General features: G+C 71.2%; 3 protein-coding genes across 3 annotated transcripts; all 3 read right to left on the bottom strand.

Moving 5' to 3' along the window:
- Positions 1 to 6,647: 6,647 nt before the first annotated feature.
- LOC144247480 (all-trans-retinol 13,14-reductase-like) lies at positions 6,648 to 13,114 on the bottom strand. Its single transcript, XM_077788358.1, has 11 exons — positions 12,884 to 13,114; positions 11,501 to 11,683; positions 10,623 to 10,852; positions 9,653 to 9,848; positions 9,126 to 9,323; positions 8,658 to 8,777; positions 8,046 to 8,184; positions 7,852 to 7,961; positions 7,574 to 7,740; positions 7,304 to 7,463; positions 6,648 to 6,898 (listed from the first exon to the last, which is right to left on the bottom strand). The coding sequence occupies exons 1-11, from the start codon at positions 13,047 to 13,049 to the stop codon at positions 6,753 to 6,755; spliced, it is 1,815 nt and encodes a 604-aa protein (XP_077644484.1). The 5' UTR covers positions 13,050 to 13,114; the 3' UTR covers positions 6,648 to 6,752.
- Positions 13,115 to 15,354: 2,240 nt separating this feature from the next.
- MPP2 (MAGUK p55 scaffold protein 2) lies at positions 15,355 to 22,300 on the bottom strand. Its single transcript, XM_077788359.1, has 12 exons — positions 22,203 to 22,300; positions 21,110 to 21,228; positions 20,264 to 20,422; positions 19,999 to 20,148; positions 19,514 to 19,741; positions 18,529 to 18,660; positions 18,025 to 18,130; positions 17,443 to 17,511; positions 17,189 to 17,350; positions 16,301 to 16,503; positions 16,097 to 16,225; positions 15,355 to 15,557 (listed from the first exon to the last, which is right to left on the bottom strand). The coding sequence occupies exons 2-12, from the start codon at positions 21,224 to 21,226 to the stop codon at positions 15,381 to 15,383; spliced, it is 1,632 nt and encodes a 543-aa protein (XP_077644485.1). The 5' UTR covers positions 21,227 to 21,228; positions 22,203 to 22,300; the 3' UTR covers positions 15,355 to 15,380.
- Positions 22,301 to 26,328: 4,028 nt separating this feature from the next.
- Positions 26,329 to 27,316, bottom strand: LOC110474803 (peptide YY). The gene is made up of 4 exons (XM_021538492.3): positions 27,263 to 27,316; positions 26,694 to 26,872; positions 26,522 to 26,593; positions 26,329 to 26,372 (listed from the first exon to the last, which is right to left on the bottom strand). Exons 2-4 carry the CDS (start codon positions 26,870 to 26,872, stop codon positions 26,348 to 26,350), a joined length of 276 nt encoding a protein of 91 aa, XP_021394167.1. The 5' UTR covers positions 27,263 to 27,316; the 3' UTR covers positions 26,329 to 26,347.

Here is a 27,316-nt window from a genome sequence, read left to right on the forward strand (position 1 = left end):
TTGGCTCGCACCGGGCCCGGCCCCGGCGCTGCCTCCACGTCGGCAGCGGGAGCGGGGCCCGGGGGCTGAGGGGACCGGGGGTTTGGGGGGTTTGGGGGGACTGGGGGGCCGGGGACGTCCCCGCCTTGTGCCGGGCCGGGTCCCACCCTGCGCACCCCCGGGGGGAGCTCGGAACGGGAACGGCCCCCCCGGGACCGGCCGGGCACCGGGCAGGGCTGGGGACACCGGGACAGTGCCACCGGCAGGGCTGGGGACACCGGGACAGTGTTACACCGGCAGGGTTGGGGACAGTGTGACACCGGGACAGTGCCACCGGCAGGGGCGGGGACACCGGGACAGTGTTACACCGGCAGGGGCGGGGACACCGGGACAGTGCCACGGGCAGGGCCGGGGACACACCACGGGTAGCACCGGGGGCTGCACCCCCAGACCACGGCCAGGACACTCTCAGGGCCAGATAAAGGTGGGTGCCAGCCCTGCCCGTGGGCACACCCAAGGGCTGTGGGACACCAGTGACACCTGTGGCACCCACGGGCTCAGCCCCAAGGGTGAGCCATCCATCCATCATCCATCCATCCATCCATCCATCCATCATCCATCCATCCATCCATTCATCTATCCATCCATCCATCCATCCATCCATCCATCATCCAACCATCCATCATCCATCCATCATCCATCATCCATCCATCCATCCATCCATCCATCATCCATCCATTCATCCATTCATCTATCCATCCATCCATCCATCCATCATCCATCCATCCATCCATCCATCCATTCATCCATTCATCCATCCATCCATCCATCCATCATCCATCCATCCACCCATCATCCATCCATCATCCATCCATCCATCATCCATCCATCCATCCATCCATCCATCCATCATCCATCCATCCATCCATCATCCATCCATCCATCCATCCATCCATCCATCCATCCCTCTCTCCATCCCACCTGACCACTTTACACATTTTGATTTATTTCTCTGCCCCTCCATCCCTTCTCCATCCCCCCGGATCTCGGGTGGGCGCAGCCGCTGCGTGTGCAGCCACACGCCCATGTCACGCGTGTGCAGCCACACACCTGTGTCACGCGTGTGCTCTCGGGGACAGACCCCAAGGGCCACCTCGTGGCCACGGTAAAACCTTTGGTCTGTGTCCGTTCCCGTTCCCATTCCCGTTCTCGTTCCCGTTCCCATTCCCGTTCCCGGTCCCATTCCCGTTCCTGTTCCCGTTTCCGTTTCCGTTCCCGTTCCCGTTCCCGGTCCCTGTCCCATTCCCATTCCCATCCCCGTTCCCGTTCCCGGTCCCTGTCCCATTCCCGTCCCCGTTCCCGTCCCCGTTCCCATTCCCATTCCCATTCCCGTTCCCATTTCCGTTCCCATTCCCATTCCCGTTCCCGTTCCCATTCCCGTTCCCATTCCCATTCCCATTCCCGTTCCCATTCCCGTTCCCATTCCCATTCCCATTCCCATTCCCATTCCCATTCCCGTTCCCGTTCCTGTTCCCGTTCCCGTTCCCGGTCCCTGTGCCCATTCCCATTCCCGTTCCCATTCGCGTTCCCATTCCCGTTCCCGTCCCCGTTCCCGTCCCCGTTCCCGTTCCCGTTCCCGGTCCCGTTCCCGGTGGCTCCCGCTGTCCCCGCCGGTGCCGGGTGGCCGCGCTGCCGGCGGTGTCCGGCTGCAGCCCCGCGGCCGGGAGCCAAATTCCTCCGCCTCCGCAGGAAGCCGGCGGCGCTGGCGGCGCGGCGGGGCCGGCCCGGCCGGAGGCTGCCGGAGGCTGCCGGGGCGAGGACGCAACGCGGCTCAGCCCCGAGCCGCCGGCGTCACCCTGGCAGCGGCGGCGGCGGCGCCTTCGAGGAAGCAGGGCGAGGAGCGGCCCCGTGACGTCCCTCCGGGCCGGCCTGGCCGCGGCGCGCTCGCTCGAGGAACCGGCCCGGCCCCGGGGCGCGGGGAGCCCCAGGCAGGGGCGTTTGCTCCCCACAGCCCGGCCGTGAGCAGGGGGCGTCTCCGGGCGTGGGCTCGGCTCGGCCGCCGCTGTCCCGGGAGCCTCAAGGGCGGGACGAGAGAATGTTCGGCTCGGGCAGTGCCGGCTCTGTGTGCCCGGGATTTCCTTCCCTGGGTGCTGCTCCCGTCCCCGGGGCATCGTTCCCGTGCCCGGGTACCGCTCCCGTCCCCGGGGAATCGTTCCCGTGCCCGGGTACCGCTCCCATCCCCGGGCATCGTTCCCGTGCCCGGGGAATCGTTCCCGTGCCCGGGTGCCGCTCCCGTCCCCGGGTATCGTTCCCGTGCCCGGGTACCGCTCCCGTCCCCGGGTATCGTTCCCGTGCCCGGGTACCGTTCCCGTGCCCGGATGCTGCTCCCCGAGCCCTGCGGTGCTCCAAGCCCCGGTCCCGCTCCGTCTCCAGGCTCTGGGCTCGCTCTGATCCCTGATCCCATTCCTGGGTGCTGCTCCCACCCTCGGTGCCAACCAGCCCGGCTAGCCGCCCCTCCCCGGGCCGGAATCCTCCCCCCATGCCCGCCTCCCTGAACCCCGTCCCGGTCCCCGCGGTGGGCTCGGGGGTCCCTCCCTCCCTCCGGCCGGCGCTGTCAAACCCAAACTCGGCTCGGTGGAAAATGTGAGCGGCCGATAACTGGGGCCGGGCCGGGGCCGGCTGGAGCAGCGCGGGCTTGGCCGCGGGCCCGGCCGGGAGCGGGGGAGCCGCGGGGAACGGCGCGGGACTCCCTCGCACCTCGCTCCTCCCCGCCCCCGGCACCGCCCTGGCACCGGCCTGGCCACAGGGACACGGGGAACCGGGGACACCAGAGCCTGGTGGCACCCGGGCCCGGCCCAGCCCTGCCCGCAGCGCGGCCGAGACCCCAGCGATGGTGGCAGGACGGAAATGCCCAGGGATGGTGACAGGAGAGGATGGGATGCCAGGGATGGTGACAGGACAGGATGGGGTGCCAGGGATGGTGACAGGAGAGGATGAGATCCCAGGGACGGTGACAGGAGAGGATGAGATCCCAGGGATGGTGACAGGAGAGGATGAGGTCCCAGGGATGGTGACAGGAGAGGATGGGGTCCCAGGGATGGTGACAGGTCAGGATGGGGTGCCAGGGATGGTGACAGGACAGGATGAGATCCCAGGGACGGTGGCACCTGGGCAGCACAGAGATGCCCAGGGACAGTGGCACATGGACAGGACAGAGATGCCCATGGTGGGTGGGCACGATGGAGATGCTCAGGGATGGTGACGTGTGCAGGACAGAGATGCCCGGGAGGATGGAGGTGCCCGGGGATGGCGCCGGGCAGGGAGGACGGAGCTGCCCGGGGACGGTGCTGGTGGCGAGGACGGCGGTGCCAGCTGGGCAGGATGCAGATGCCCGGTGCCGGTGCCTGGTGGGGAGGATGCAGGTGCCCGGGGCCGCTGCCAGGAGGGCACCGGGAGGCGCACGGCCGGCCCCGCGGCCGGAGGTGTGTGGGCCGGGAGCAGCGCGGCCGAGCAGCCCGTTTGTTTCTCATTAGCGGCTCTTGGCAGGAGCTGTGGAAAAAATAGCTTCAAACAGGGAGCTGGAAGGGAAAAGGCCGGGCCGAGGGAGGGGAGAGGGGCCGCGGTGGGGAAGGGGGGCACGGGGCCAGGCGGGGGCGGGGAGGGGGCTGGGGGACGGCGGCCTGCATGGGGATGGGGACAGGGGGACACGCGGGATTCTGTCGGGAGCGGCGGCGGGGTCCGTGCGGGGATCGCGGCCCGTGCACACGCGGACCCGCTTGCACACGCGTGTGCGCACAGCGCAGCGAGCACAGCGTGTGCGCGCACCCCGCGGCCCGAGCGGCCCCGGGGAGGGGACGGGGACGCTCGGCCGGGGACCTCCCTCCGCACGGGGCATCCCGGCCCCGCGCTCCCCGGGAAACCGAGGCACACCGGCAGCGCCTGCGGGGCCCCGCCCCGCCGTGGGGCCGCAGCCTCCGCCGGTTCTCACGTTTTTTGGGGGGCCTCGTCACCGCGGGTGACGCAACCGCGCGTCTGCGAGCGCGGCCGGGGCAGCCCGGAGCGGGCGGGGGGCACGGGGGCTGCCCGGGGCTCTCCCCGCCTCGTACCACGGCGAGGAGACCGCGGCGACAGCGGCGAGTCCCACCCCGGTGTGGCTGTGCCCGGGCGGCACCGGTGCCCCGCGGTCCCCTCCCGGGACGCCGCCCTGGAAACGGGAGAGCGGCGGGACGGGGTCACCCGGGGACACGGCCGGGGATGGCGCCTGTCCCTGCGCCGGGGCTGGTGGCACCGTGGCAGCCTTGGCAGCCGGGCGCGGGCTTGGCACAGCCGTCCCTGCAGGCACAGGGGCCGTGTGCCAGGGATGATGGGCGTGTGTGTCCGTCTGCGTGCCCGTGTGTGTGTCCGTCTGCGTGTCCGTGTGCGCCTCTGTGTGTCCGTCTGCGTGTCCGTGTGCGTCTCTGTGTGTGTGTCCAGGTGTGTCCAGGTGTGTCCATCTGTGTCCGTGTGTCGCCAGGTGTGTCCAGCTGTGTGCATCTTCCGTTCCCATTCCCATTCAGCCTCCCGTTCCCGTTCCCATTCCCGTTCCCGTTCCCGCTCCCGTTCCCGTTCCCATTCCCGTTCCCGTTCCCGCTCCCGTTCCCGTTCCCGTTCCCGTTCCCGTTCCCGTTCCCGTTCCCGCTCCCGTTCCCGTTCCCGTTCCCGTTCCCGGTTCGGCCCCCAGCACCCACCTGGGGTCACGGATGTTTCTGCCTCCAGCCGGGATTTCACTCCCCGCGGCTGGAGTGGATTTAGGAGCCCGAAGGGAGCCCGGGCAGCCTCTCATGCCCTGGGGGACACGAGGGGACCCCCACCCCTCCGCGGCTCCAGCTCCCCCTCCCCACCGTGCCCTTGAACCCGCACCAGCCCTGTCCCCTCTGCCACCGCCTCCGCCTGTGCTCTGGGGCCACGGGGCCGGGGCGCAGCGTGGGGCACCCCTGGTTCACCCCCGGATCACCCCCAGATCGCCCCCGGTTCACCCCCGGATCGCCCCCGGATCACCCCCGGTTCACCCCCGGATCGCCCCGGGTCGCCCCGGGTCGCCCCGGCGCGGGGCTCAGCCGCCGATGGGATCTGGGAGCTCTTCACCCCCGCTCCTTCGGCCTCGCCGCCGGCTCCTCGCCCTCCCCTCTGCCCGGGCGTGACTCCCGGCAGGGCCGGGGGTCCCTGTGCCACCCGAGCACCCTTTGTGTCACCCTGAGCGCGCCCTGCGCCACCCAGGCCACCCCTCCATCCCCCCGCAGCCCCCCAGCAAGGTGCCACCCTTTACAGAGCTCCCAGAGCGGCCCGAATCACCCCAAAGTGCCCCACGGCGGGCCCCCCACCCAGGGCAAGGTGCGCCGTGGGGCAGGGAGGGTGCAAAGGGCGGCGGGCGTGGGGTGCTGGGCGCGGGCCGTGGGGTGCCCCGGGGCAGAGAGCGGCTGCGGCACGGAGGTGAGGCGGCGGCGCCGGGGCACACCGGCTCCGGGGGCGGGGGTCGGGGGCAGTGCCCGGGAGGGGTCCCTGGGGATGGAGACACCCTGGGAGCTCCGCGGGTGTGGGGACAGGGCTGGGGGGGACATGCCAGCCCCCAGCACGCATCTCTTGGTGTCCCCAGGGCCATGTTCTCCATCACCATCATCACCTTCGTAGCCGTCACCGTCCTCCTCCTCATCTTCCACATCATCCGCAAGCTCTGCCAGGGCCCCGCGCCGCCCCCCGCCTACCGGAGCCCGCAGGGCCCCGCGCCCGCCCCGCCCCACGGAGACCCCCGTGGCTCCGCGCCCCCCGCGCTCACCCCGGTGTCCCCGGTGCCCCGCGCCGCCGGTCCCGTGGGGCCGGAGCCGCCGCCCTACAGCGAGGTGGGTCCCGCTGGGAGCTGGGCTGAGCCCGGGGGGGCTGGGGGCGTGGGGTGTGTGGTGTGGGGGGTGTGGGGGGTGGGATGGGGGGTGGGGTGTGGGGGGTGTGGGGTTGGGGGTGTTTGCTGTGGGCTGTGGGGTGCTGGGCTCCCTTGTCCACGGAGAGGGATACCCTCTTTTCCTGGGGAACCCCCTGGGTGTGCCGCATGTCCCCTGAGGGTGCCGCATGTCCCCTGAGGGTGCCACATGTCCCCCCTCGCCCTCAGGTGACAGCCAAGCCCTTCCTGTACCCCCTGCCCGGGGGGCCGTGCCCCAAATGTGGCCACAACCCCGCAGCTCAGCCCCCCTTCAGCACCCGGCCCTAGAGGTGACCCCCTCCAAGGACAGCTGGTGACAACTCTCGCCTTCACTCGGGGGGACACGGACCCCTCAGGACCACCTGGATGGCCTGGCCTCATGGCACCCCGTTTCCCCAGGCTGCCCCACTGAGAATCCCCCTATTTATTTATTATATTTAAAAGTGTGAAGCATTCTGGACTTTCCTTGGGGGAGGGTGGGGCTGGAGAACCTCGGCGAGTATAAAGGGAGGAGGGGGGAAAGTTTAAGGGGGTTCTGCACCCCGCATTTACCCGCAGCTGTGTGTGCTCCCCGTGCCCATCCCCATCCCCATCCCAGACCTCTCTCCGTTCCGGTCTCACCCCTGTCCTTGTCCCTGTCCCCATCCCTACCCCAGTCCCTGCCCCTGTCCCATCCCTCTCCCACCTCCATCCCCTCCCCAAAACAGCTGCTGGCCGCTGGGACATCGGCGTTTATTGAGCCCGGAGCCACCCCCGAGCGCAGCTGTCCCCGAGGAGAGGCGTCCCTGTCCCCGGGCCCGCTGTCCCCGGGCCCGCTGTCCCCTCATGTCCCGTGCTGGCCCCGGCGCCGCTTGATCTCCGTCTTGAGGAGCTGCAGGTCCCGGTAGAGCAGCCGGCCCAGCACGGCCGAGGCGCAGAGCAGCCCCCCGTGCAGAGCCCCCGCCAGCCCGCAGCAGAACACGTCCTGCCCTGGGGACAGCCACCGTGCCACAGGGACACTGGGGGACAGGGACACCGGGGGGACAGGGACACCGGGGGGGACAGGGACACCGGGGGGACAGGGACACTGGGGGGGACAGGGACACCCCGAGGGGGACAGGGACACCGGGGGGACAGGGACACCCCGAGGGGGACAGGGACACCGGGGGGACAGGGACACTGGGGGGGACAGGGACACCCCGAGGGGACAGGGACACCCCAGGGGGACAGGGACACCGGGGGGACAGGGACACCCGGGAGGGGATGTGGCCACCACCCGGTGTGGGGACACCCGTGCAGAGGCTGGAGCTGGCGGGGACATGGGGACACGGGGACACAGGGACACAGACACATGGGGACATGCGGACACGGGGACACGGGGACACTGCCCCTCACCTGTCAGGTAGAGGTTCTTCACGGGGGTCTCGGGTCTCAGGGCCGCCGCCACGTCGCAGCTGAAGCGGCGCAGGTCGTGGTCGCCGCCGCCCAGCTCGCCCCGCGAGGCCGCCAGGTAGTGCTGGTTGCTGAGCGGGGACGCCGCCTCCATGTACTCCACCTGCGAGACACAGCGGGGGCTGCCGGCGTGCCGGGGGCGCGGCTGGAGCCCACGCGGGACACCCCGGCCCGTCCCGGCCCGCGGGCCGCCCCGGCCCGTCCCGCGGGCACCTTGTCCCGCAGGTGCGGGAAGCGGAGCAGCGCCTTGTCCAGCAGCCGCCGGGCGATGTCCATCTTGTAGCTCTGGTAGTCGTGGCCGCGGTGCCGCGGGCGGCTCCCGGACCACTCCTCGAACCACTCGTAGCGCGCCAGGGTCAGGATGGTCATGCAGGACTTACCTGGGTGGGGACGGCCGGTGACGCGGCCCGCGGGCTGCGGCGGCAGCGCCCACCCCGGGCCCCGAGCCCGCGGAGGGAGCTGGGGGGCCGCGGGGGTCCCCCCGAGGGTACCTGGGTGCCGCTGCTCGTACGTGGGGTCCTTGGCGGAGGGGAAGGTGATGAATACCATGGCCAGGTTCTCGGGAACGTCCTCGGGGCTCAGGGCGCTGTACTCGGCCATCCTGCGGGGACGCAGGGCTGTGATGCCCCCCGTGCCCCCCACCCACCCGCCGTGCCCCCCCCCCCAGGGCTGCCGGAGCCCTCACATGGCATCCAGGTCGTTGTGGGGGTAGATCCAGAAGTTGGTGGTGGGCAGGTCCAGCTCGGCCGCGGTGCCGCGCAGCCCCACGAACACCAGGAAGGAGCTCATGGCCGGCTGCACCATGTCCAGGATGGAGCGGACACCTGCGGGGACAGCGGGGTGGCACCTGGCCCGGGCAGGGGACAGAGGGGTGGCACCTGGCCCGGGCAGCGCAGGGGACAGCGGGGTGGCACCTGGCCCGGGCAGGGGACAGCGGGGTGGCACCTGGCCCTGCTTGTGCAGGGGACATGGGGGTGGCACCTTGTCTTGCCCAGGCAGGGGACACAGATGTGGAATATGACCCTGCCCAAACGAGGACACGGGGGTGGCACCTGGCCCTCCCGGGACAAGGACATGGGGCTGGCACTTGGCCCTGCCCGGGCAGAGGACACGGGGGTGAACCTTGTCCTGCCAGGGCAGGGGACACAGACGTGGAATATGACCCTGCTGGGACAAGGACACGGGGGTGGCACCTGGCCCTGCTGGGACACGGAGGTGCCAGGAGGGACGAGGCCGCTGGGGACGCCAGGGGTGCTGGGGACACGCGAGGGACACGGGGACACGAGTGGCACCTTACCGGGCTGGCTGCGGACGTGGGCGGGCAGCAGCTTCCCGAAGGTGTTGAAGACCCCCGCGTCGGAGATGACCAGGGGGGCGCGGATCTCCAGCTCTCCCTCACCCGTGCGCACCGCCACCCCTGGGACACGCGGGGGCAGGGGACACGCGTGGGGTCAGGCGACACGTGTGGGGTCAGGGGACACGCGGGGGGCAGGGGACACGCGGGGGGTCAGGGGACACGCGGGGGGTCAGGGGACACGCGGGGTCAGGGGACAGGCGGGGGGCAGGGGACACGCGTGGGGTCAGGGGACACGTGTGGGGTCAGGGGACACGCGGGGTGGAGCAGGGAACACGCGGGGTGGAGCAGGGAACACGCGGGGTGGAGCAGGGGACACCCGGTGGGGGTCAGGGGACACGCGGGGCGCTGTCGCCGTGTCCCCACCCCTCGGGGAGGCCCGGGCGGGGTTTGGGGGGTCCCGGCGCTCACCCCGGGCGGAGCCGTCGTCGCCGACGAGCACGCGCGTGACGGGGGCGCGCACGAGCACGGCGCCCCCCGCGCGCTCGATGATGGGCACGGCGTGGAAGGCGATCTCGCTGCCCCCCCCACGCGGGTACCAGGCCCCGCGCTGGTAGTGGTGAACCATCAGCGTGTTCACCAGCAAGCTCGAGTCCTGCGGCGCCGAGCCTGTCGCGACAGCGCGGGGGGACACGGGCGTGGCTGGCCTCCCTCTCACCGCGATGTCGCCCTCCCTTATCGCGACGCGGCCCCCCCGCTGTCCCCACGGAGCCCTCCCCTACCGCGACGCACCCTTCTGCTATCGCGACAGGGCCTTCCCCCCGCGACACAGCCTCCCCATCCCAACGCGGCACTGCCCGTGTCGCCGCGTGTCGCCGCGTGTCGCCGCGTGTCGCCGCGTGTCGCCACACAGCCTCCGCCGCTACAGCACCGCCCTCCTCCTCCGCCTGGCGCCCTCCCTGTCGCGACAGCCCCTCGCTATCGCGACGGCCCCTGACCGTAGAAGAGGTAGGTGAAGACGGCGCGCAGGTCGGCGTTGGAGGTGAGGCGCGCCACGGCGCGGCTGTGGCTGGTGGTGGCCATGCGGAACACGGGGGACAGGAGGTGCAGGAGGCCCGTGCGCAGCAGGACGGTGACGAGCCACCTGGGGACCAGCTTCAGCATGGCCAGCAGCGCCACGTGCCGCGCGGCCACCTGCGGGACACGGCCGGGACACCGTCACCGGGCCACCGGCACCGTGCCACTGTCACCGGGCCACCGGCACCGTGCCACCGCCCGCAGGGCTGCCGCTGCTGCGACCCCGGGGCCACCCGCGGCACAGCACCCATGTTCTCTGTGTCCCCTCTGTGCCCTCTTGGTGCCCCCTCTGTGTCCCCTCTGTGTCCCCTCTGTGTCATCTCTGTGTCCCCTCTGTGTCCCCTCCGTGTCCCCTCTGTGTCCCCTCCGTGTCCCCTCTGTGTCCTCTCCGTGTCCCCTCTGTGTCCCCTCCGTGTCCCCTCTGTGTCCTCTCTGTGTCCCCTCTGTGTCCCCTCCGTGTCCCCTCTGTGTCCTCTCTGTGTCCTCTCTGTGTCCCCTCCGTGTCCTCTCTGTGTCCCCTCCGTGTCCCCTCTGTGTCCTCTCTGTGTCCCCTCTGTGTCCCCTCTGTGCCCTCTTGGTGTCCCCTCTGTGTCCCCTCCGTGTCCTCTCTGTGTCCCCTCTGTGTCCCCTCTGTGTCCTCTTGGTGCCCCCTCTGTGTCCCCTCCGTGTCCTCTCTATGTCCCCTCCGTGTCCCCTCTGTGTCCCCTCCGTCCCCACCATGCCCACCACACATCAGGCATGTCCCCACCACGCTGTCACTCGTGTCCCCTCTGTCCCGCAGTCCCTTCCCCAGCACGAGCACCCCCACGTCTCCCCCCGGTGCCGCCGTGCCGAGCTGACCCCTCCCTGGGGACACGCCACCCCCGTGGGGAGGTGAGCCCGGGGCCACACCTTGGAGATCTTCATGAACTCCCTGATGGCCTCCTTCTCCTCGGGGAACTGCTCCTCCAGCGCGGTGACAAAGGCCACCTTGCCCGAGCGCATCAGGTAGCGCCGGGACCCCAGGGTCACCTCGTCGTAGGGGTCGGGCAGGCGCTGCCAGCAGAGCTGCCCGTCCGTCACCTGGTCCAGGGCCACCCGCAGGAGGCTCCCCTCGTGCAGCTGCCCCACGTAGTGGATGCCTGTGGGGACAGGGGACACGCTGGGGGACAGGGGACACGCTGGGGGACAGCGGGGACGCCAGCGGGGAGGACACGGTGGCGTGGGAGCAGCCGGGGAGGGCAGGGCTTGGCTTTGGCTGGTGTGGCACTGAGGGGTGAGGGTGGGACAGGGCAGGGACAGGGCAGGGACAGGGCAGGGACAGGGCAGGGACATGGTAGGGACACGGAAGGGACAGGGCAGACACTGGGGCTGGCAGCAGGTTCACAGTGGAGCTTCAGGGACAGGGGGTGGCAGGGGGTGACCAGGCATGACAGGGGTGGCAGGGGGTGGCAGCCAGGGGTGGCAGGGGTGCCAGGGGTTGGCAGCCAGGAGTGGCAGGGGGTGGCAGGGGTGACAGGGGTGGCAGCCGGGGGTGACAGGGGTGGCAGAGGGTGGCAGCGGTGGCAGGGGGTGGTAACCAGGGGTGGCAGGGGTGACAGGGGTGGCAGGGGGTGGCAGGGGGTGGCAGGGGGTGGTAGCCAGGGGTGGCAGGGGTGACAGGGGTGGCAGGGGGTGGCAGGGGTGACAGCCAGGGGTGACAGCCGGGGGTGGCAGGGGGTGGCAGGGGGTGGCAGGGGGTGGCAGGGGTGACAGCCTGGGGTGGCAGCCGGGGCTGCCGGGCTCCTCACCCACGTCGAACTCGAAGCCGTGCTGCTGGAAGGTGTGGCAGCAGCCCCCGGCCTGGTCGTGCTGCTCCAGCACCAGCACCCGCCGGCCCGCCTTGGCCAGGGTGGCGGCCGCCGCCAGGCCCCCGATGCCGCTGCCCACGACCACGGCGTCCAGCCGGGCGGGCACGCGCCGGGCGCTGAACCCTGCGTGAGCCCCGGGACCGTGAGCGGCGAGGGACCGGGAGAGCCCCGGGACCGGGAGCCCCGGGACTGTGAGAGCCCCGGGACCGTGAGAGCCCCGGGACTGTGAGAGCCCCGGGACCGTGAGAGCCCCGGGACCGGGAGCCCCGGGACCGTGAGCGCCCCGGGACCGGGAGCCCCGGGACCGTGATAGCCCCGGGACCATGAGCGCCCCGGGACTGTGAGAGCCCCGGGACCGTGAGAGCCCCGGGACTGTGAGCCCCGGGACCGTGAGAGCCCCGGGACCGCGTCCCAGAGGCACTGACACAGGGACACGGGGACACACAGACACACGGGCACATGGACACACGGACACACAGACACACGGACACATGAACACACGGACACACAGACACACGGACACATGAACACACGGATACACAGACTCACAGACACACAGACACACGGACACACAGACTCACAGACACACAGACACACAGACACACAGACACACGGATACACAGACTCACAGACACACAGACACACGGACACACAGACTCACAGACACACAGACACACAGACACACGGATACACAGACTCACAGACACACAGACACACGGATACACAGACTCACAGACACACAGACACACGGACACACGGACACACAGACACACAGACACACGGACACAGACACATGGACACACGGACACACAGACACACACACACACACACGGACACACAGACACACAGATACATACACATACACGGACACACGGACACACAGACACACGGACACACGGACACACGGACACACAGACACACGGACACACAGACACATACACATACACGGACACACGGACACACAGACACACAGACACACACACACAGACACACAGACACATACACACGGACACACAGACACACGGACACACAGACACACGGATACACAGACACACGGACACACGGACACACGGACACAGATACAGACACACGGATACACAGACTCACAGACTCACAGACACACAGACACACGGACGCACGGACACACGGACACACGAACACACAGACACACGGACACACGGACACACAGACACACAGACACACAGACACACAGACACACGGACACAGACACACAGACACACGGACGCACGGACACAGACACACAGACTCACAGACTCACAGACACACGGACACACGGACACACGGACACACGGACACACTCACCCTGCTTCAGGACCCTGTCCCGCGCACGCTGGTCCGTCACCAGCGGCCGCGGCGGCTCCAGGGGGGTGCGGAAGGGGTTCCCGGCCGGGCCCAGCAGCCGGTTCGCCACCCGCGCCACGGCCAGCGCGGCCACGGCCAGCGGCAGCAGCAGCAGCACGGCCCACATGGCTGCCCCGCGTGGGCTGGCTCCGGGCGGACACGCGGGGACACGGCACGGACAGGGCACGGGCACTGCAGGGACACGGCAGGGACACGTCAGGGACACGGCAGAGACACGGCAGGGACACGGCAGGGACACGGCAGGGACACGTCAGGGACACGGCAGGGACACGGCAGAGACACGGCAGGGACACGCGGGGACACGTCAGGGACACGGCAGGGACACGGCAGGGACACACACGGACATGGCAGGGACTCGGCAGGGACACACACGGACACGGCAGGGACACGTCAGGGACACGTCAGGGACACGCGGGGACACGGCACGGACAGGGCACGGGCACTGCAGGGACACGGCAGGGACACGTCAGGGACACGGCAGGGACACGGCAGGGACACGGCAGGGACACGGCAGGGACACTGCAGGGACACGGCAGGGACACACACGGACATGGCAGGGACACGGCAGGGACACGGCAGGGACACGGCAGGGACACACACGGACATGGCAGGGACACGGCAAGGACACGGCAGGGACACACACGGACATGGCAGGGACACACACAGACACACAAAGACACACATAGACACTGCAGGGATACAGACGGACACACGGACACACAGACGGACACACGGACACCCACGGGCACGCAGCCTCGGAGCCGGCGCGGGCGGCCCCAGCCCTTATAGCCGCGGCAGTCTGGGGCACGGGGGGCACGGAGGGCACGGGGGCCACGGAGGGCACGGACTGTGGACTCTGCACGGGCACGGCAGCGGCTTCAGAGGCGGCGCCGCTTAAAGCCACAGAGCGCCAGGCACGGCAGACACACGGACACGGACACACGGACACGGACACAGACACACGGACGTGGACACAGACACGGACACACGGACGTGGACACAGACACACGGACACGGACACAGACACACGGACACAGAAACACGGACATGGACACACGGACACGGACACTGCAGGCATGGACACGGGCCCACGGACACGGACCCACGGACAGGGCACCCACGAACACAGCACTACATGGACAGAGCACCCACAGACACGGACCCATGGACGGGGCACCCACGGACAGGGCACCCACAGACACGGACCCACGGAAAGGGCACCCATGGAGGGGGCACCCACGGACACGGACCCATGGATGGGGTACCCACGGACACGGACCCACGGACACGGATGGGGCACCCACGGACGGGGCACCCACCCCCTGGCCCCCTGTGACATCCTGTGACCCCCCATGGCCATGGCAGCCCGTGGGAGGTGCCCACGCACGTGCACAACGTGGGGACGCGCGTGTCACCCCGGGGCGCTGCACACACAGACACGGGCACACCCATGCTTGTGCAAAGGGAGCCAAAAAACCCTCGCACACCCACACACCCCCTTGCACACCCCTTGCACACCCCTTGCACGCCCCCCGCCCCCCCCCGGTGCCTGCGGCTCTGCTGACCCCTCCCGGCAGCACCGAGGAAGGGCCCCACGCGTGTGCAAGGTGACACGCGTGTGACACGCGTGAGACACACCCACCCGCGCTCCCACCCCCAGCCCCAGACTAGCGGGAAATGGCGATTTGCAGAGAAAAAAACACCGGCAGGGCAGGGCTGGGGAGGCGGACGTGTGGCACAGGGGACATGGGTGGCACAAGTGACACAGGTATGACAAGTATGACATAGGTGGCACAGGTGACACAAGTGACACAGGTGACACCAGCCCCCCCACGCTCACACGCGGGACAAACGTGTTTTTCTCTCCTTTAATAAAATCGACAGCAAAGTACCAAAAAGGGGCGAGGGGCGGCGGGGGGGGGGGGCGCACCCCACGCCCCCCGTGTCCCCGTCCCTTGGGGACAGCCGTGTCACCACCCCAGCCCCCCCCCCAGGCACAGCCCGCCGTGGGTTAATGACAGGGTTAATTACAAGGGCGGTTAAGGGTTAATTAGGGTTAATTACAGGGCGCGGGGAGGGGTTATTGCTACCTGGGAAGGGGCGACAGGGACACGAGGGACAGCGAGGGACCCCCACCCCGCTAAGGGGAGGAGGGGGTCCCCGAGGGGGGGGTGTGGCCTGGGGGACAGCGAGGGGGCCCCCAAACCCCAACCCCCCATCCCCAATCCGGGGGGGCTTCCCCAGGCTCTGGCAGTGACTCAGCTCTGGGGGGGCCGTGCCCCCCACGGGACCCCTCCCCAGATTTGGGGCGGGGGGGGGGGCACAGAGGGGTCGGGTTTGTCCTGGGGGGCTCTGCAGGGAGCCCCCGCTGGGCGAGACCGCCCCCCTCGCCCTTCTGCAGCCCCCCTGGGTGGGCCGGGGTGGGGCTCGGGGGTCCCTAGTAGACCCAGGTGACCGGCACCCACTGGGGCTGCACCCGGAGGTGCTCCATGGCCTCCCGCAGCCGCCCGAAGGTGCGCTCCAGGTCGTCGTTGGTCAGGCTCAGGTCGAAGTAGTGCCCGTAGCCGCGCTGGATGCGGCTGCTCTCCTCCACCGTGCGCTGGGCGTCCGCCTCCTGCGCCCCAAAACCTGCCTCAGTTTCCCCATCACCCCCGGGAACCGTGGGGAAATCCCATCGTGGGCTGTGTGCCCTCCTCCTGCGCCCCAAAACCTGCCTCAGTTTCCCCATCACCCCCGGGGACCGTGGGGAAATCCCATCGTGGGCTGTGTGCCCTCCTCCTGCCCCACCAAAACCTGCCTCAGTTTCCCCATCAGCTCCGGGGATGGTGTGAAACACCCACTGCGACCTGTGCATCCTCCCCCTGCCCCACCAAAACCTGCCTCAGTTTCCCCATCACCCCCGGGGATGGTGTGAAACACCCACTGCGACCTGTGCATCCTCCCCCTGCCCCACCAAAACCTGCCTCAGTTTCCCCATCAGCGCCAGGGATGGTGTGAAACACCCACTGCGACCTGTGCATCCTCCCCCTGCCCCACCAAAACCTGCCTCGGTTTCCCCATCACCCCCAGGGACGCTGAGGAAATCCCACTGCGACCTGTGCGTCCTCCCCCTGCCCCTCCCCAAAAGCTGCCTCAGTTTCCCCGGAGCCCCACCGTGAGCTGCTTGGTGGCCACGCCGCTCTCCAGGGCCGCCCGGTTCATGGCCCGCAGCCTGTCGGGCGCGGGCGCCTCGATGAACACCACGAAGGGCACGAACTCCGCCGTCCGCAGCACCTTCACGGCCTGGCGGGGGGACAGCGCTCAGCCCCCGGGCCGGGGAGCCCCGGGCCCGGCCGCCGCTCGCCGCGGCCCCCGCACCTGCGGGTTCACGTCCAGGATGCACATCTTGCCCGCGGCCAGCACGGCGCGGATGGAGTCGATGCGGGTGCCGTAGAGGTTCCCCTCGTACTCGCCGTGCTCCAGGTACCGGCCCGCCTTGATGTCCGCCTCCATCTCGGCCCGCGGCACGAAGCGGTAGCCCTGCCCGTCCCGCTCGCTCTCCTTCGGCTTCCGGGACGTGTCTGCCGGCGGCGGCATCAGCGACACAGCCCGGGCCGGGGCCCGAGCGGGAAGCGGCGCGGGGACGGCACGGGCACCGGGGACAGGGACAGGGGATGGGGACAGGGACAGGGACGGGGGACAGGGATGGGCACGGGGACAGGGACGGGCACGGGCACCGGGGACAGGGACGGGGTACAGGGATGGGCACGGGGGACAGGGACAGGGATGGGGGACAGGGACGGGCACGGGGACAGGGACGGGCACGGGGGACAGGGACAGGGACGGGCACGGGCACCGGGGACAGGGATGGGCACGGGAGACAGGGATGGGCACGGGCATAGGGGACAGAGATGGCTGCAGAGGACGGGGATGGGCACAGTGGACAGGGATGGGCACAGGGACAGGAACGCTGGCAGGGACAGGGATGAGCACAGGGGATAGGGGTGGGCACAGGGGACAGGGACGATGGCGGTGCAGGGGACAGGGGTGAGCACAGGGACAGGGATGGGCACGGGGACAGGGACGATGGCGGTGCAGGGGACAGGGGTGAGCACAGGGACAGGGATGGGCACGGGGACAGGGACGATGGCAGGGACAGGAATGAGCACAGGGGATAGGGATGGGCACAGGGGACAGGGACGATGGCGGTGCAGGGGACAGCGCCGCTCCGGGGACAGGCTGGTGGCAGGGGGCAGGGACGCTCACAGGGGATGGTGGTGCCGTAGCGCGCCTGGTCGGACATGATCAGCTTGTTCTTGAGGCTGCGGCGCCCCACGCCCTGAGCCCCGATCAGCACCAGCGTTTTCCGGCGGAACGGCGGCATCCGCGCCACCTCCTCGTAGATCAGCAGCTCGTGCCGGTCGAACTCTGCGCGGGGGACAGGGCTGGCACCCGTCCCCGGGGACCCCGGGGCACCCCGACCCGGCGGGTGCCACCACCGCCCCCCCTGCGGCACCCACCGGCGTTCTTCGTCGTCAGGTACATCATCCTCTTCTTCCTCTTCCCGCTGAGGCTGCCGCACAGGGCCCCTGGCAGGGCGAGGGCTGGCTGAGCTGGGGACAGGGACAGGACGGGGACAGGGACACAGGGACAGGACAGGGACACAGGGACAGGACAGGGACAGGGGGACAGGGACAGGGGGACAGGGACAGGGGGACAGGGACAGGGATGGGGACGGGGACAGGGGGACAGGGACAGGGACAGAACAGGGACAGGGACAGGGACAGGGACAGGGACAGGGACAGGGACAGGGACGGGGACAGGGACGGGGACAGGGCAGGGGAAAGGGGACAGGGACAGGGGGACAGGGACAGGGGGACAGGGACAGGGGGACAGGGACAGGGACAGGGCAGCACCCCGGCACGGGGACAAGGGGCACGGGAGCTGGCATCTTCCTCAGGGGCAGCGCCGTGTGGACATCACCCCCAGGATCGGGGACAGCGCCAAGGGGACAGGGGACCCGCCGTGCTCCCCTCGGGACGGAGGCGCCCCTTTCCCCCCCGTCCCCCGTGTCCCCCGCGGCCGGGCCGGTGTCCCCATACCCGAGGCGGGGGCCACCTCCCCGTCCCGCTTGACGAAAGCCTTGCGCTTCTCCTCCAGCAGCTGGCTGGGCACCAGCCCCGCGCTGCCGCCCTCCACGTGGCACGCCTGGGACACAGAGCCACGCGTGGGGACCCCGCGGGGACCCCCCTGTGCTCCAGAGACCCCTCCGACCTCAGGAAACACCCCCAGCTCCGGGGGAACCCCCCAAGTTCCACAAGGAACCTCCCCAGCTTCAGGGACCCCCCCAAATCCCGACATGAACACAAATCCCGAGCTCCAGGAAATTCCCGAATTTCCGGGGACCTCCCAGCCCACACAGGAGCTCTCCCCTGCTCCAGGGATTCCCCCAGTTCCCAAGTAGCCCCCCCAGCTCCAAGGACACCCCCAGAGCTCCGGGGACCCCCCAGGCCCACAGAGACCCCTCGATCTCCCCCTCGCCCTCCACGGCCCGGGATGGAGCCCAAGTGCCACCACCCCCCACCCACCGCCCAGGGCCCCCTGACCTGCCACCAGTTGGGGTCATCCTGGTTGACGATCTGCAGCAGGTCCCCGGCCATGAACTTGAGCCCGGCCTCCTTGCAGGGGATGAGGCTGTCGGTGGCCGGGTCGTAGTCGAAGTGACACTTGACGAACACCTGGGGACCGGGGGGGGTCAGCGGGGTCGGGCGGGACGCCCCCTCCTCACCGCCCGGCGCCTCGGCGGCGCCCGCGGCAGCCCCACGCGTGTCCCCGCTAGGAGCCCCCCGCGCCGGCGGGTGCCCCCCGCGCCCGGCGCAGCCAGGCCCGCACGACCCCCGCGCACACGCAGAGAGCCCCGGCCGCCGCCGCCGCGCCCCACGCCAGCACCACGGCCACCCCCACGCACAGCCCCACGGCCACCGAGAGGCACGCGAGGGTGCCCAGCGCCGCCAGCGCCGCGCCCGCGATGGCGCACATGGGGACGTGCGGGGACGCGCGCCCGGGTGGCACAAAGGGACACAGCCGGGTGGCACAAAGGGACACACAGCCGGGTGGCACGCAGGGCAGCGGGACAGCGTGGGGACAGCCCACGCGGGGACAGCCCGCGCGGGGACAGCGCTGCTTTGTCCCCTCGGAGACGGGGGTGGCTGGCACGGGGCGGGGAGCAGCAGCACAGGGCACCCTGTGCCAGCCGGCACCCGGCTCCTGTGTGGGGTTTGGGGGGGTCCCCGCCCTGTCCCCCAGGCCTCGAGGACCCCCTTCTCCCCTTAGCAGGGTGGGGGTCCCTCGCTGTCCCTTGTGTCCCTGTCGCCCCCTCCCAGGCAGCGATGCCCCCCCTGTGCGGGGACGGGGACAGGGCAGGGACCGGTGCCCGCAGAGAGGGCACGGGGGGACACGGGGGTCCCACCAGACAGGGGCACACGGCACGGACAGGGGGACAGCATGGGGATGGAGCACAGGGCAGGGGGGCTGTGGGCAGGGTGGGGATGCGGGATGCGGGGCGGGATGCGGGGCGCATGCGGGCAGTACCTGGCGGGGCGGGTGCGGCTCCTGGTAGCTGGGCAGGATCTTGAGCACGACGCTGCCGCTGGCGTGGCGCAGGCTGTCCTGCAGCGCCCGCGGGTCGCTGCCCACCTCGCGGCCGTTCACCTCGCGGATCACGTCCCCCACGTGCAGCAGCCCCTGCTGCGCCACCATCCCCCCGTGCAGGATGCGGGCGATCACCAGCTCCCCCCGCTCCACGCGGAACGTCACCCCCTGAGGGGACAGCCCCGCTCAGCCCCCGCCGGGGACACACGCGGGACACCCGCCCCTCGCCCCGCTGTGGCCCCGGCACCCCAAAATGCTCCCAGACACCATAAAAATCCCGCAATGCCCGCGGCACCCCACAACGCCGCCAGCACCCCCTAACGCTGCCAGCGTCCCCATCCCCTTACAACGCCCCAACGCTCTCCAGCACCCCAAAACCTCCCAGCACCCCAAAATGTCCCCCGGGGCACCCCGGCCGGGCTCACCAGGTTCTCCCCGGCTGCCTTGCGGATGCCCACCATGCGCACGGCGTCGGGGGGCACGGGCTGCGACCCCAGCGCGGGCTCCGGGCCGGGGCTGCTCGGGGGAGGCTCGAAGCTCTTGGCAGCCACCGAGTCGTGGGTCTCCAGCAGCGACTGGGACACGCGGGGCGGGCCGGGGGTCACCGCTGTGTGTGCCACGCACGCGGCTGGCACACGCGTGTCACGCCTCGTGGCACGGGACGGAGGGTCCCGCTCGCCCCCCACGCACCTGGAAGTGCGGCTCCCGCAGGATCCGCGCCAGCTCCGCCGCCGCTCCCTGCGCGTCGGCCCGCGCCAGGCGCCCGATGTCCCGCAGGATCTCCTGCACCAGCGCCAGGTTGTCCCCGCGCACCGCCTCCAGCTTCCGCTCCTCCAGCCGCTCGTGGGCCTGGGGACCGCGGGGACAGCCCCGGGCACGGGCGGGTAAGGGCGGAGACCCCCGAGGGCCGGGGGTCTGCGGGAGCCCCGGGGGGACCCGGCATCTCCAGCGGCTGAGGGGATCGGGGACCCTCCGGTGGGACAGGCTGTCCCCAGGGACCCCTGGGGCGGATTAGGGACCCCCGAATGCGGGGAGGACCTTGGGGGGAAGGGGGGATTAGGGGCCGAGGGGCTCAGGGGTTGGGGACAGCAGAGTTGTTAGGGACCCCCAGGGACAGGGGGAATTGGGGTCTGGGGGTGCTGGGGGGGATTAGGGACCCCCAGGGACAGGGGGAATTGGGGTCTGGGGGTGCTGGGGGGGATTAGGGACACCCAGGGACAGGGGGAATTGGGGTCTGGGGGTGCTGGGGGGGATTAGGGACCCCCAGGGACAGGGGGAATTGGGGTCTGGGGGTGATTAGGGACCCCCAGGGACAGGGGGAATTGGGGTCTGGGGGTGCTGGGGGGGATTAGGGACACCCAGGGACAGGAGGAATTGGGGTCTGGGGGTGCTGGGGGTATTAGGGACCCGCGGGTGTGGGGAACAGGGACACACGCGTGTGCACAGGACTCGTGCACGCGCACACACACGCGGGGGGCACTCCCCGCACGTCCCGGGGGTGCCGAGGGTGGTCCCGCGCCCCCCGCGGCCCCGCACCTTGGCCAGGGAGCGGACGATGGGGCTCTCCATGATGCCGCGGAGGAAGATGAGGTCGAGGTCGGCCACCCCCGGGGTCCCCGGGAGCCCCATCAGGTTGTCCAGCACCTGCTGCATGGCTGGGGGGGACACAGGGACACGGGGGGGACACACAGGAACCGGGGGGGGACAAACGGGACACGGGGGGGACACGGGGCGGGGGCAGGAGCAGCAGCGTGGGTGCAGGGGCAGCCGGGGGTGCCCCTGTCCCCCCGTTCTGTCACAGGCACCCCTGCGCCCCCCGCCCGTTACGGAGACAAGTGTCGGGGTCCGCTGGCAGCGCGGAAATGCCCCCTCCTCTTTCAGGGGGAGGGACGAGCCGATGGACCCCCCCCCAAATTGTCACCGTGCAGGCCAAAGCCCCCGGGGCACAGACAAGGGGGGGTGCATTGGGGGGGCGATGCGGGCAGCGGTGAGATGGGGGGGGGCGATGCAATTGAGGGGGGGCCGCATCCGGGGCCGCGGGGGCGGGAGCGGCTGCGCGGCTGCGCTGCAATGGCGGGGGACGATGGCGATGCAGCCGGGGGGGCGGGGGGGACACCCATCAGCCCCCCGCCCCCACGGACGGGGGGTCACAGCACCCCCCGGACCCCCAGCCCCATCTCCCTCCGCCCGTCCCATCCCGCGCCCCCCGGGCAGCGCCCCCGTACCTGGGGGAGCCGGGGGGGCGCGGGCGGGGCCCGGCCCGGGCGGCGGGGACCCGGGCCCGGGGCGGCTCATGGCTGCGGGGCCGGGCTCCCCCCGCAGATCCGGGTACCGCCGCCCCCCCGCAACCCCCGGCCCCGCGTGGAGCCCCCCCCGCGCGCCCCCCGCGCCGCGCACACGCGTGTGCGCCGGGCGCGCTCCGGCCGCTTTGCACGCCCGGCGGTGGGGAGGGGGCGGCACGGCTCGGGCACGGCTCGGGCACGGCTCGGGCACGCGCCTCTCCCGCGTGGGCACGCTCACGCGAGCCACCCCCGCGCGCGCGCCTCCCCACGCGCGCTCCCGCTCCGCCTGCACGCCCACGGGCGCGCTCCCCCGCGGCCCCCGCCCCGCCCGTGCCCTCCCCGCTCACCCGTCCTTGCACGCCCGGCCTTGCACGCCCGTCCTTGCACGCCCACCCCGCTGGCGGGCGCGACCCCCCCGCAGCGCCCCGCGGCGTGGGGAGGGGGCCGGCGGGGGCTCGGCCCCTTTAAGGGGGCGGTGGGAGGGGGGGGGGGGGGGGGCGGGAGCGCGGATTTAAAGGGGCCGCGCCCGCGCGGGAGCGCCCCCCCCCCTCCCGCACAAACACGCGCGCCTTGCACACGCGCGTGCCCCACGCGCGCACCCGGAGCCCCCGAACACGACCCCGACCCTGCCCCCCCACCCACGCGTGCACGGTGGGGGGGGTGTTTGCACCCCCCCGTGCGCGCTCACCCGTGACCGAGGCGGGGGCGGCCGCCGGCATCGCGGGACACGCGCGACTGGCACCGGCCGGGCGGCGACAGCGACGGGGACGGGGACAGGGCGGCCGCGTGGGCGTGTCCACAACGCCAGCGCCCCCCGTGTCCCCAGAGTCCCCAGTCACAGCTCCCCCCGTGTCCCCAACACAGCCACTCCGTGTCCCCAGTGTCCCCAGAACTCCCAGTGTCCCCAGTGTCCCCGTATCACTAGTGTCCCCACTGTCCCAGTGTCCCCAGTACTCTCAGTGTCCCCAGTACTCCGAGTACTTCCACTGTCCCAGTGTCCCCAGTACTCCCAGTGTCCCCCGTGTCCCCAGTGTCCCCAGTCACAGCTCCCCCCGTGTCCCCAGTATCCCCAGCACAGCCACTCCGTGTCCCCAGTGTCCCAGTACTCCCAGTATCCCCCTGTCCCCAGTGTCCCCGTGTCCCCAGCAGGCAGGGGCAGGACAGCCGGTGGCTGCGGGGGTTTATTGGTTTATTTTTATTCCCGGGGGTCCGTCCCGGCTCTGGGGGGGGCCGGGGGTGCAGTGGGGGCGGGGGCGCTGCCCCTCCTGGGCTGCTTCTCACTCGGCCCCGGCGGTGTCCCTGAAACAAAATGGGGGGGGGGGGGGGTCACGCAGGGCTCCCCAGCCTCGTGTCCCCCTCCCCACAGAGCCCCCCGATCCTCCCGGTCCCGTATCCCCCACCCTGACACCCCAAGGACCCCCTGAGACCCCCCAGCACCACGTCCCCCACACTGACACCCCAGGGACCCCCCGAGACCCCCCAGCACCACGTCCCCCACACTGACACCCCAGGGACCCCCCGAGACCCCCCAGCACCACGTCCCCCACACTGACACCCCAGGGACCCCCCGAGACCCCCCAGCACCACGTCCCCCACACTGACACCCCAGGGACCCCCCGAGACCCCCCAGCACCACGTCCCCCACACTGACACCCCAGGGACCCTCCCAGCCCCACGTCCCCAACACCACCCAGAGCCCCCCTTCCTCCCGGGCTGTCCCCGCTGGGGAAACTGAGGCCGGGGGCAGCCGGGGGGGGCCGGGGGGCTCCTCCCGCCCCCCAGCCCTCACCTGGGGCTCAGCACCCCGGGGCGCCCAGGGGCTCCTCGCCCAGCGCTCGCCCCCCTGCCCGCTTCCCGTACCTGCAACGGGGACGCGTTACGGGGACAGCGGCAACCCGCGGGGAGCGGGGCGCGACAGGGACAGGGGCACGACAGGGAGAGGTGCACGACAGGGAGAGGGGCGTGATAGGGAGCAGGGCACGACAGGGAGAGGGGCGTGATAGGGAGAGGGTCGTGACAGGGAGCGGGGCGCGACAGGGAGCGGGGTGCGACAGGGAGAGGGGCGCGACAGGGAGAGGGGCCCGACAGGGAGAGGGACACGATAGGGAGAGGGGCGCGACAGGGAGAGGGGCACGATAGGGAGAGAGTCGTGACAGGGAGAGGGTCGCGACAGGGAGAGGGGCGCGACAGGGACAGGGGCACGATAGGGACAGGGGCACGACAGGGAGAGGGACACGATAGGGAGAGAGTTGTGACAGGGAGAGAGTCGTGACAGGGAGAGGGGCGCGACAGGGAGAGGGGCGTGATAGGGAGGGTGTAGCCATGGGGAGCGCATTGAGATGGGGAGCGTGTCACGCCAGGGAGCGTGTCACGCCAAAGAGCGTGTCACGACAGGGAGCGTGTCACGCCCGGGAGCATGTCACGACAGGAGCGTGTCACGCCCGGGAGCGTGTCACGCCAGGGAGTGTGTCACGACCGGGAGAGTGTCACGACAGGGAGTGTGTCACGCCCGGGAGCATGTCACGACAGGAGCGTGTCACGCCCGGGAGCGTGTCACGCCAGGGAGTGTGTCACGCCCGGGAGCGTGTCACGCCCGGGAGCGTGTCACGAAGGGAAGCCCGCCGCGCTGGCAGCCACCCCACGGCGGTGGGGACGGCGCCGTGCCGCGGGGCATGTCGCGATAGCGGGGGCTGTGTCGCGCCAGCGGGCGCCGCTCACCGCGGGCGGGTGACCACGTTCAGGTACTGCTGCAGGTCGTTGTAGAAGCGCAGCAGCTCCTCGGCCGGCGCCTCGGGGCCGGGGAACGCGGGCTGCGCCGGGGCCGCGCGGGGCCGCAGCGGCAGCAGCGCCGCGGCGCACAGCAGCAGCAGCAGCGGCAGCGGCGGGGCCATGGCCGCGGCCACACCGGCGACACCGGAGCGGGACGGCGACAGCGGCGCTCCGGCGAGCGGAGTGCGCACCTGGGCGCAGCCGGACGCACCTGAGTGCTGATGGACACAGCTGAACACAGCTGGGCACACCTGGGCGCAGCTGGACACACCTGCACACACACACCTGAGCGCAGCTGGACACAGCTGAGTGCGGATGGACACAGCTGAACACACCTGGGCACACCTGAGCGCAGCCAGACACAGCTGAGTGCGGATGGACACAGCTGAACACACCTGGGCACACCTGAGCGCACACACCTGACCACACCTGAAACACCTGCACACAGCTGTGCGCATCTATACACACACATGAGTGCAGCTGGACACAGCTGAGCACAGCTGAACACAGCTGAGTGCACCTGGACACACCTGCACACACACAGCTGAGCGCAGCTGGACACAGCTGAGCACAGCTGGACACAGCTGAGTGCAGCTGTCCCCTCACACCTGTCCTGTCACACCTGTCCCCGCACCCCCGAGCTCCGCACTCACCTCCTCTCTCGGGCGGGACCGGGACGCTGCCGGACGCGCCGGTGCTCGGTGCCAGCGGCGGTGCTCGGTGCCAGCGGCGGTGCTCGGTGCCAGCGGCGGTGCTCGGTGCCGGCGCCGGGCTGGCCCTTAAATGGCCGCGTCCCCGCTGATGTCACCTGCCACGCCGCACCTGTGGCCAGGTGCCCGCTCGGGCGGGGAGGGGGCGCAGGGCCGAGCTGGGGTGACGGGGACAGCTGGCCCCGCACGGCTCCGGTTAATGTTTGACCCCGCGCGGCGGCTCCGGCAGGGGACGGGCCGTGGACACGCGTGTCCGGCCCCACGGAGGGACACAGGGACAGAGGGACACGGCAGGGGGGGCGGGGGGGTGGCGGGAGAGGACAGAGGGGGGGAGCGGGACAGGGGGACGGTGGAGGAGCGGCACCTGCACCAATGCCCCCCCCCGTGTCCCCCTGCATCCCGACATTCATCAGTGCCGATCCCCCCACCGGTGCCCCCCATTGCCCCGTGCACCCCAGTGTCCAACCCCAGCGCGCCCCAGCCCCACTCCCACCCTTCCCTACACACCCCCTCCTCCAAAATTCCCACCCCACACCCCTTTCCGCTCTACTCCCCTCCTTTCACCCCCCAATCCCTCCCCATCCCCCTGAGCCCCCTCCCAGCCCCCTGCACCCCTCCATCCCCCCTCAATCCCCCCTCAATCCCCCCTCCATCCCCTCTCCATCCCCCTCAATCCTCCCTCCATCTCCCCCCACCGCTGCCCTTCCCCGTCCCCTCTGCACCCCCTGCCCGGCCCCGCGCCCCCCGCGCCCCCCGCGCCCCACGCAGAGCCGGCCGTGCCCACGATCGTGTCTTTATTGTCGCTGCGGGGCCGTGCGGGGACCGCGCGGGACCCCCCCCGGCAGCGGCGGGGAGGGGACGGGGTCGGGGTCCCCCCGGCAGCGGGACGCCCCCGGGCCGGGTTCTGGGGGTCCCCGGCCTTCCAGCGGGGGTCCTGCGCTGGCGCTGGGTCCCCTGGGGGGACCTGGACAGGGGGGGAGGATTTGGGGGACGGGGGGGGCTGGGCGGGGCGGTCACCACGAGGAGTCGTCATCGAACCTGCGGGAAGAGCTGGGGTGAGAGCAGGGGAAACGAGACCCCCGACTCCCCCCGCGGGACCCCAAACCGGCCCGGGACCCCCACCCCGGGGTGCGCAGCCCACAGGGAGGGGGACAGGGGCACAGGGACACGGGCACACGGACACTCACCGTGAGCCGGCGCCGCCGGTGCCCGGGAGCAGCTCCGCCGCCGCGGCGCCGGGGCCGGCGCGTCTCCCGTACCTGCGGGACGCGGGCGCGCGCCTGAGCGACGGGGACCCCGCGGGGGCGCGCGGGGGGGACCCCGCGGGGCCAGCCACGCGTGTCCCCGCCGTGGCCTCACCTCTGCCGCGTGACCAGGTTGATGTAGTGGCGAAGGGCCGAGAAGTAGCGGGCCATCTCCTCGGGGGACGCGTCCTCGCCGGGGCTCTCGGGCCGGGGCGGGTACGCGGCCGCCAGGCACAGCAGCGCGCAGAGGGCCACGGCCGCCAGCGCGGCCCACGGCCGCGGGCACGGCACCATCTGCGGGCCACGGCGCTGGGGGGCGGCCGGGGGGGCACCCCAACACCCTCGGGACCCCCCGGCCCGGCTCTGCCCCACCAGCAAACCCCAGGAGCCCGTTCCCTGCGGGACTGTCAGAGCCTCAGAGCACCCCCGGCTCCCCAAGGCTTTCATCCCCCACCCGGGACCCCAGCCCACTCAAGGGACACCCCCAGCGTCCCCACGTATCCCGCGGGGACATCTCCCTCCCAGAGACCCCCCTCAGTGTCCCCAAGGGACTGTCCCACCCCGAAGGACACCCCAGAGACCCGCGTGCACCCAAGGGACGCCTCCCCTCAGGGTCCCCACAGGCCCCCGAGGTGACTGTCCCCCCCCAGGGACCGCGGGACCCCCGCCCGGCCCGGCACTCACGGCGGCGGCGGCAGAGGTGACAGGCAGGGCCTGGCAGTGGGGTGACAGCGCCGG

The sequence above is a fragment of the Lonchura striata genome, chromosome 25 (assembly GCF_046129695.1).
Source record: "Lonchura striata isolate bLonStr1 chromosome 25, bLonStr1.mat, whole genome shotgun sequence".
Classification (NCBI taxonomy): domain Eukaryota; kingdom Metazoa; phylum Chordata; class Aves; order Passeriformes; family Estrildidae; genus Lonchura; species Lonchura striata.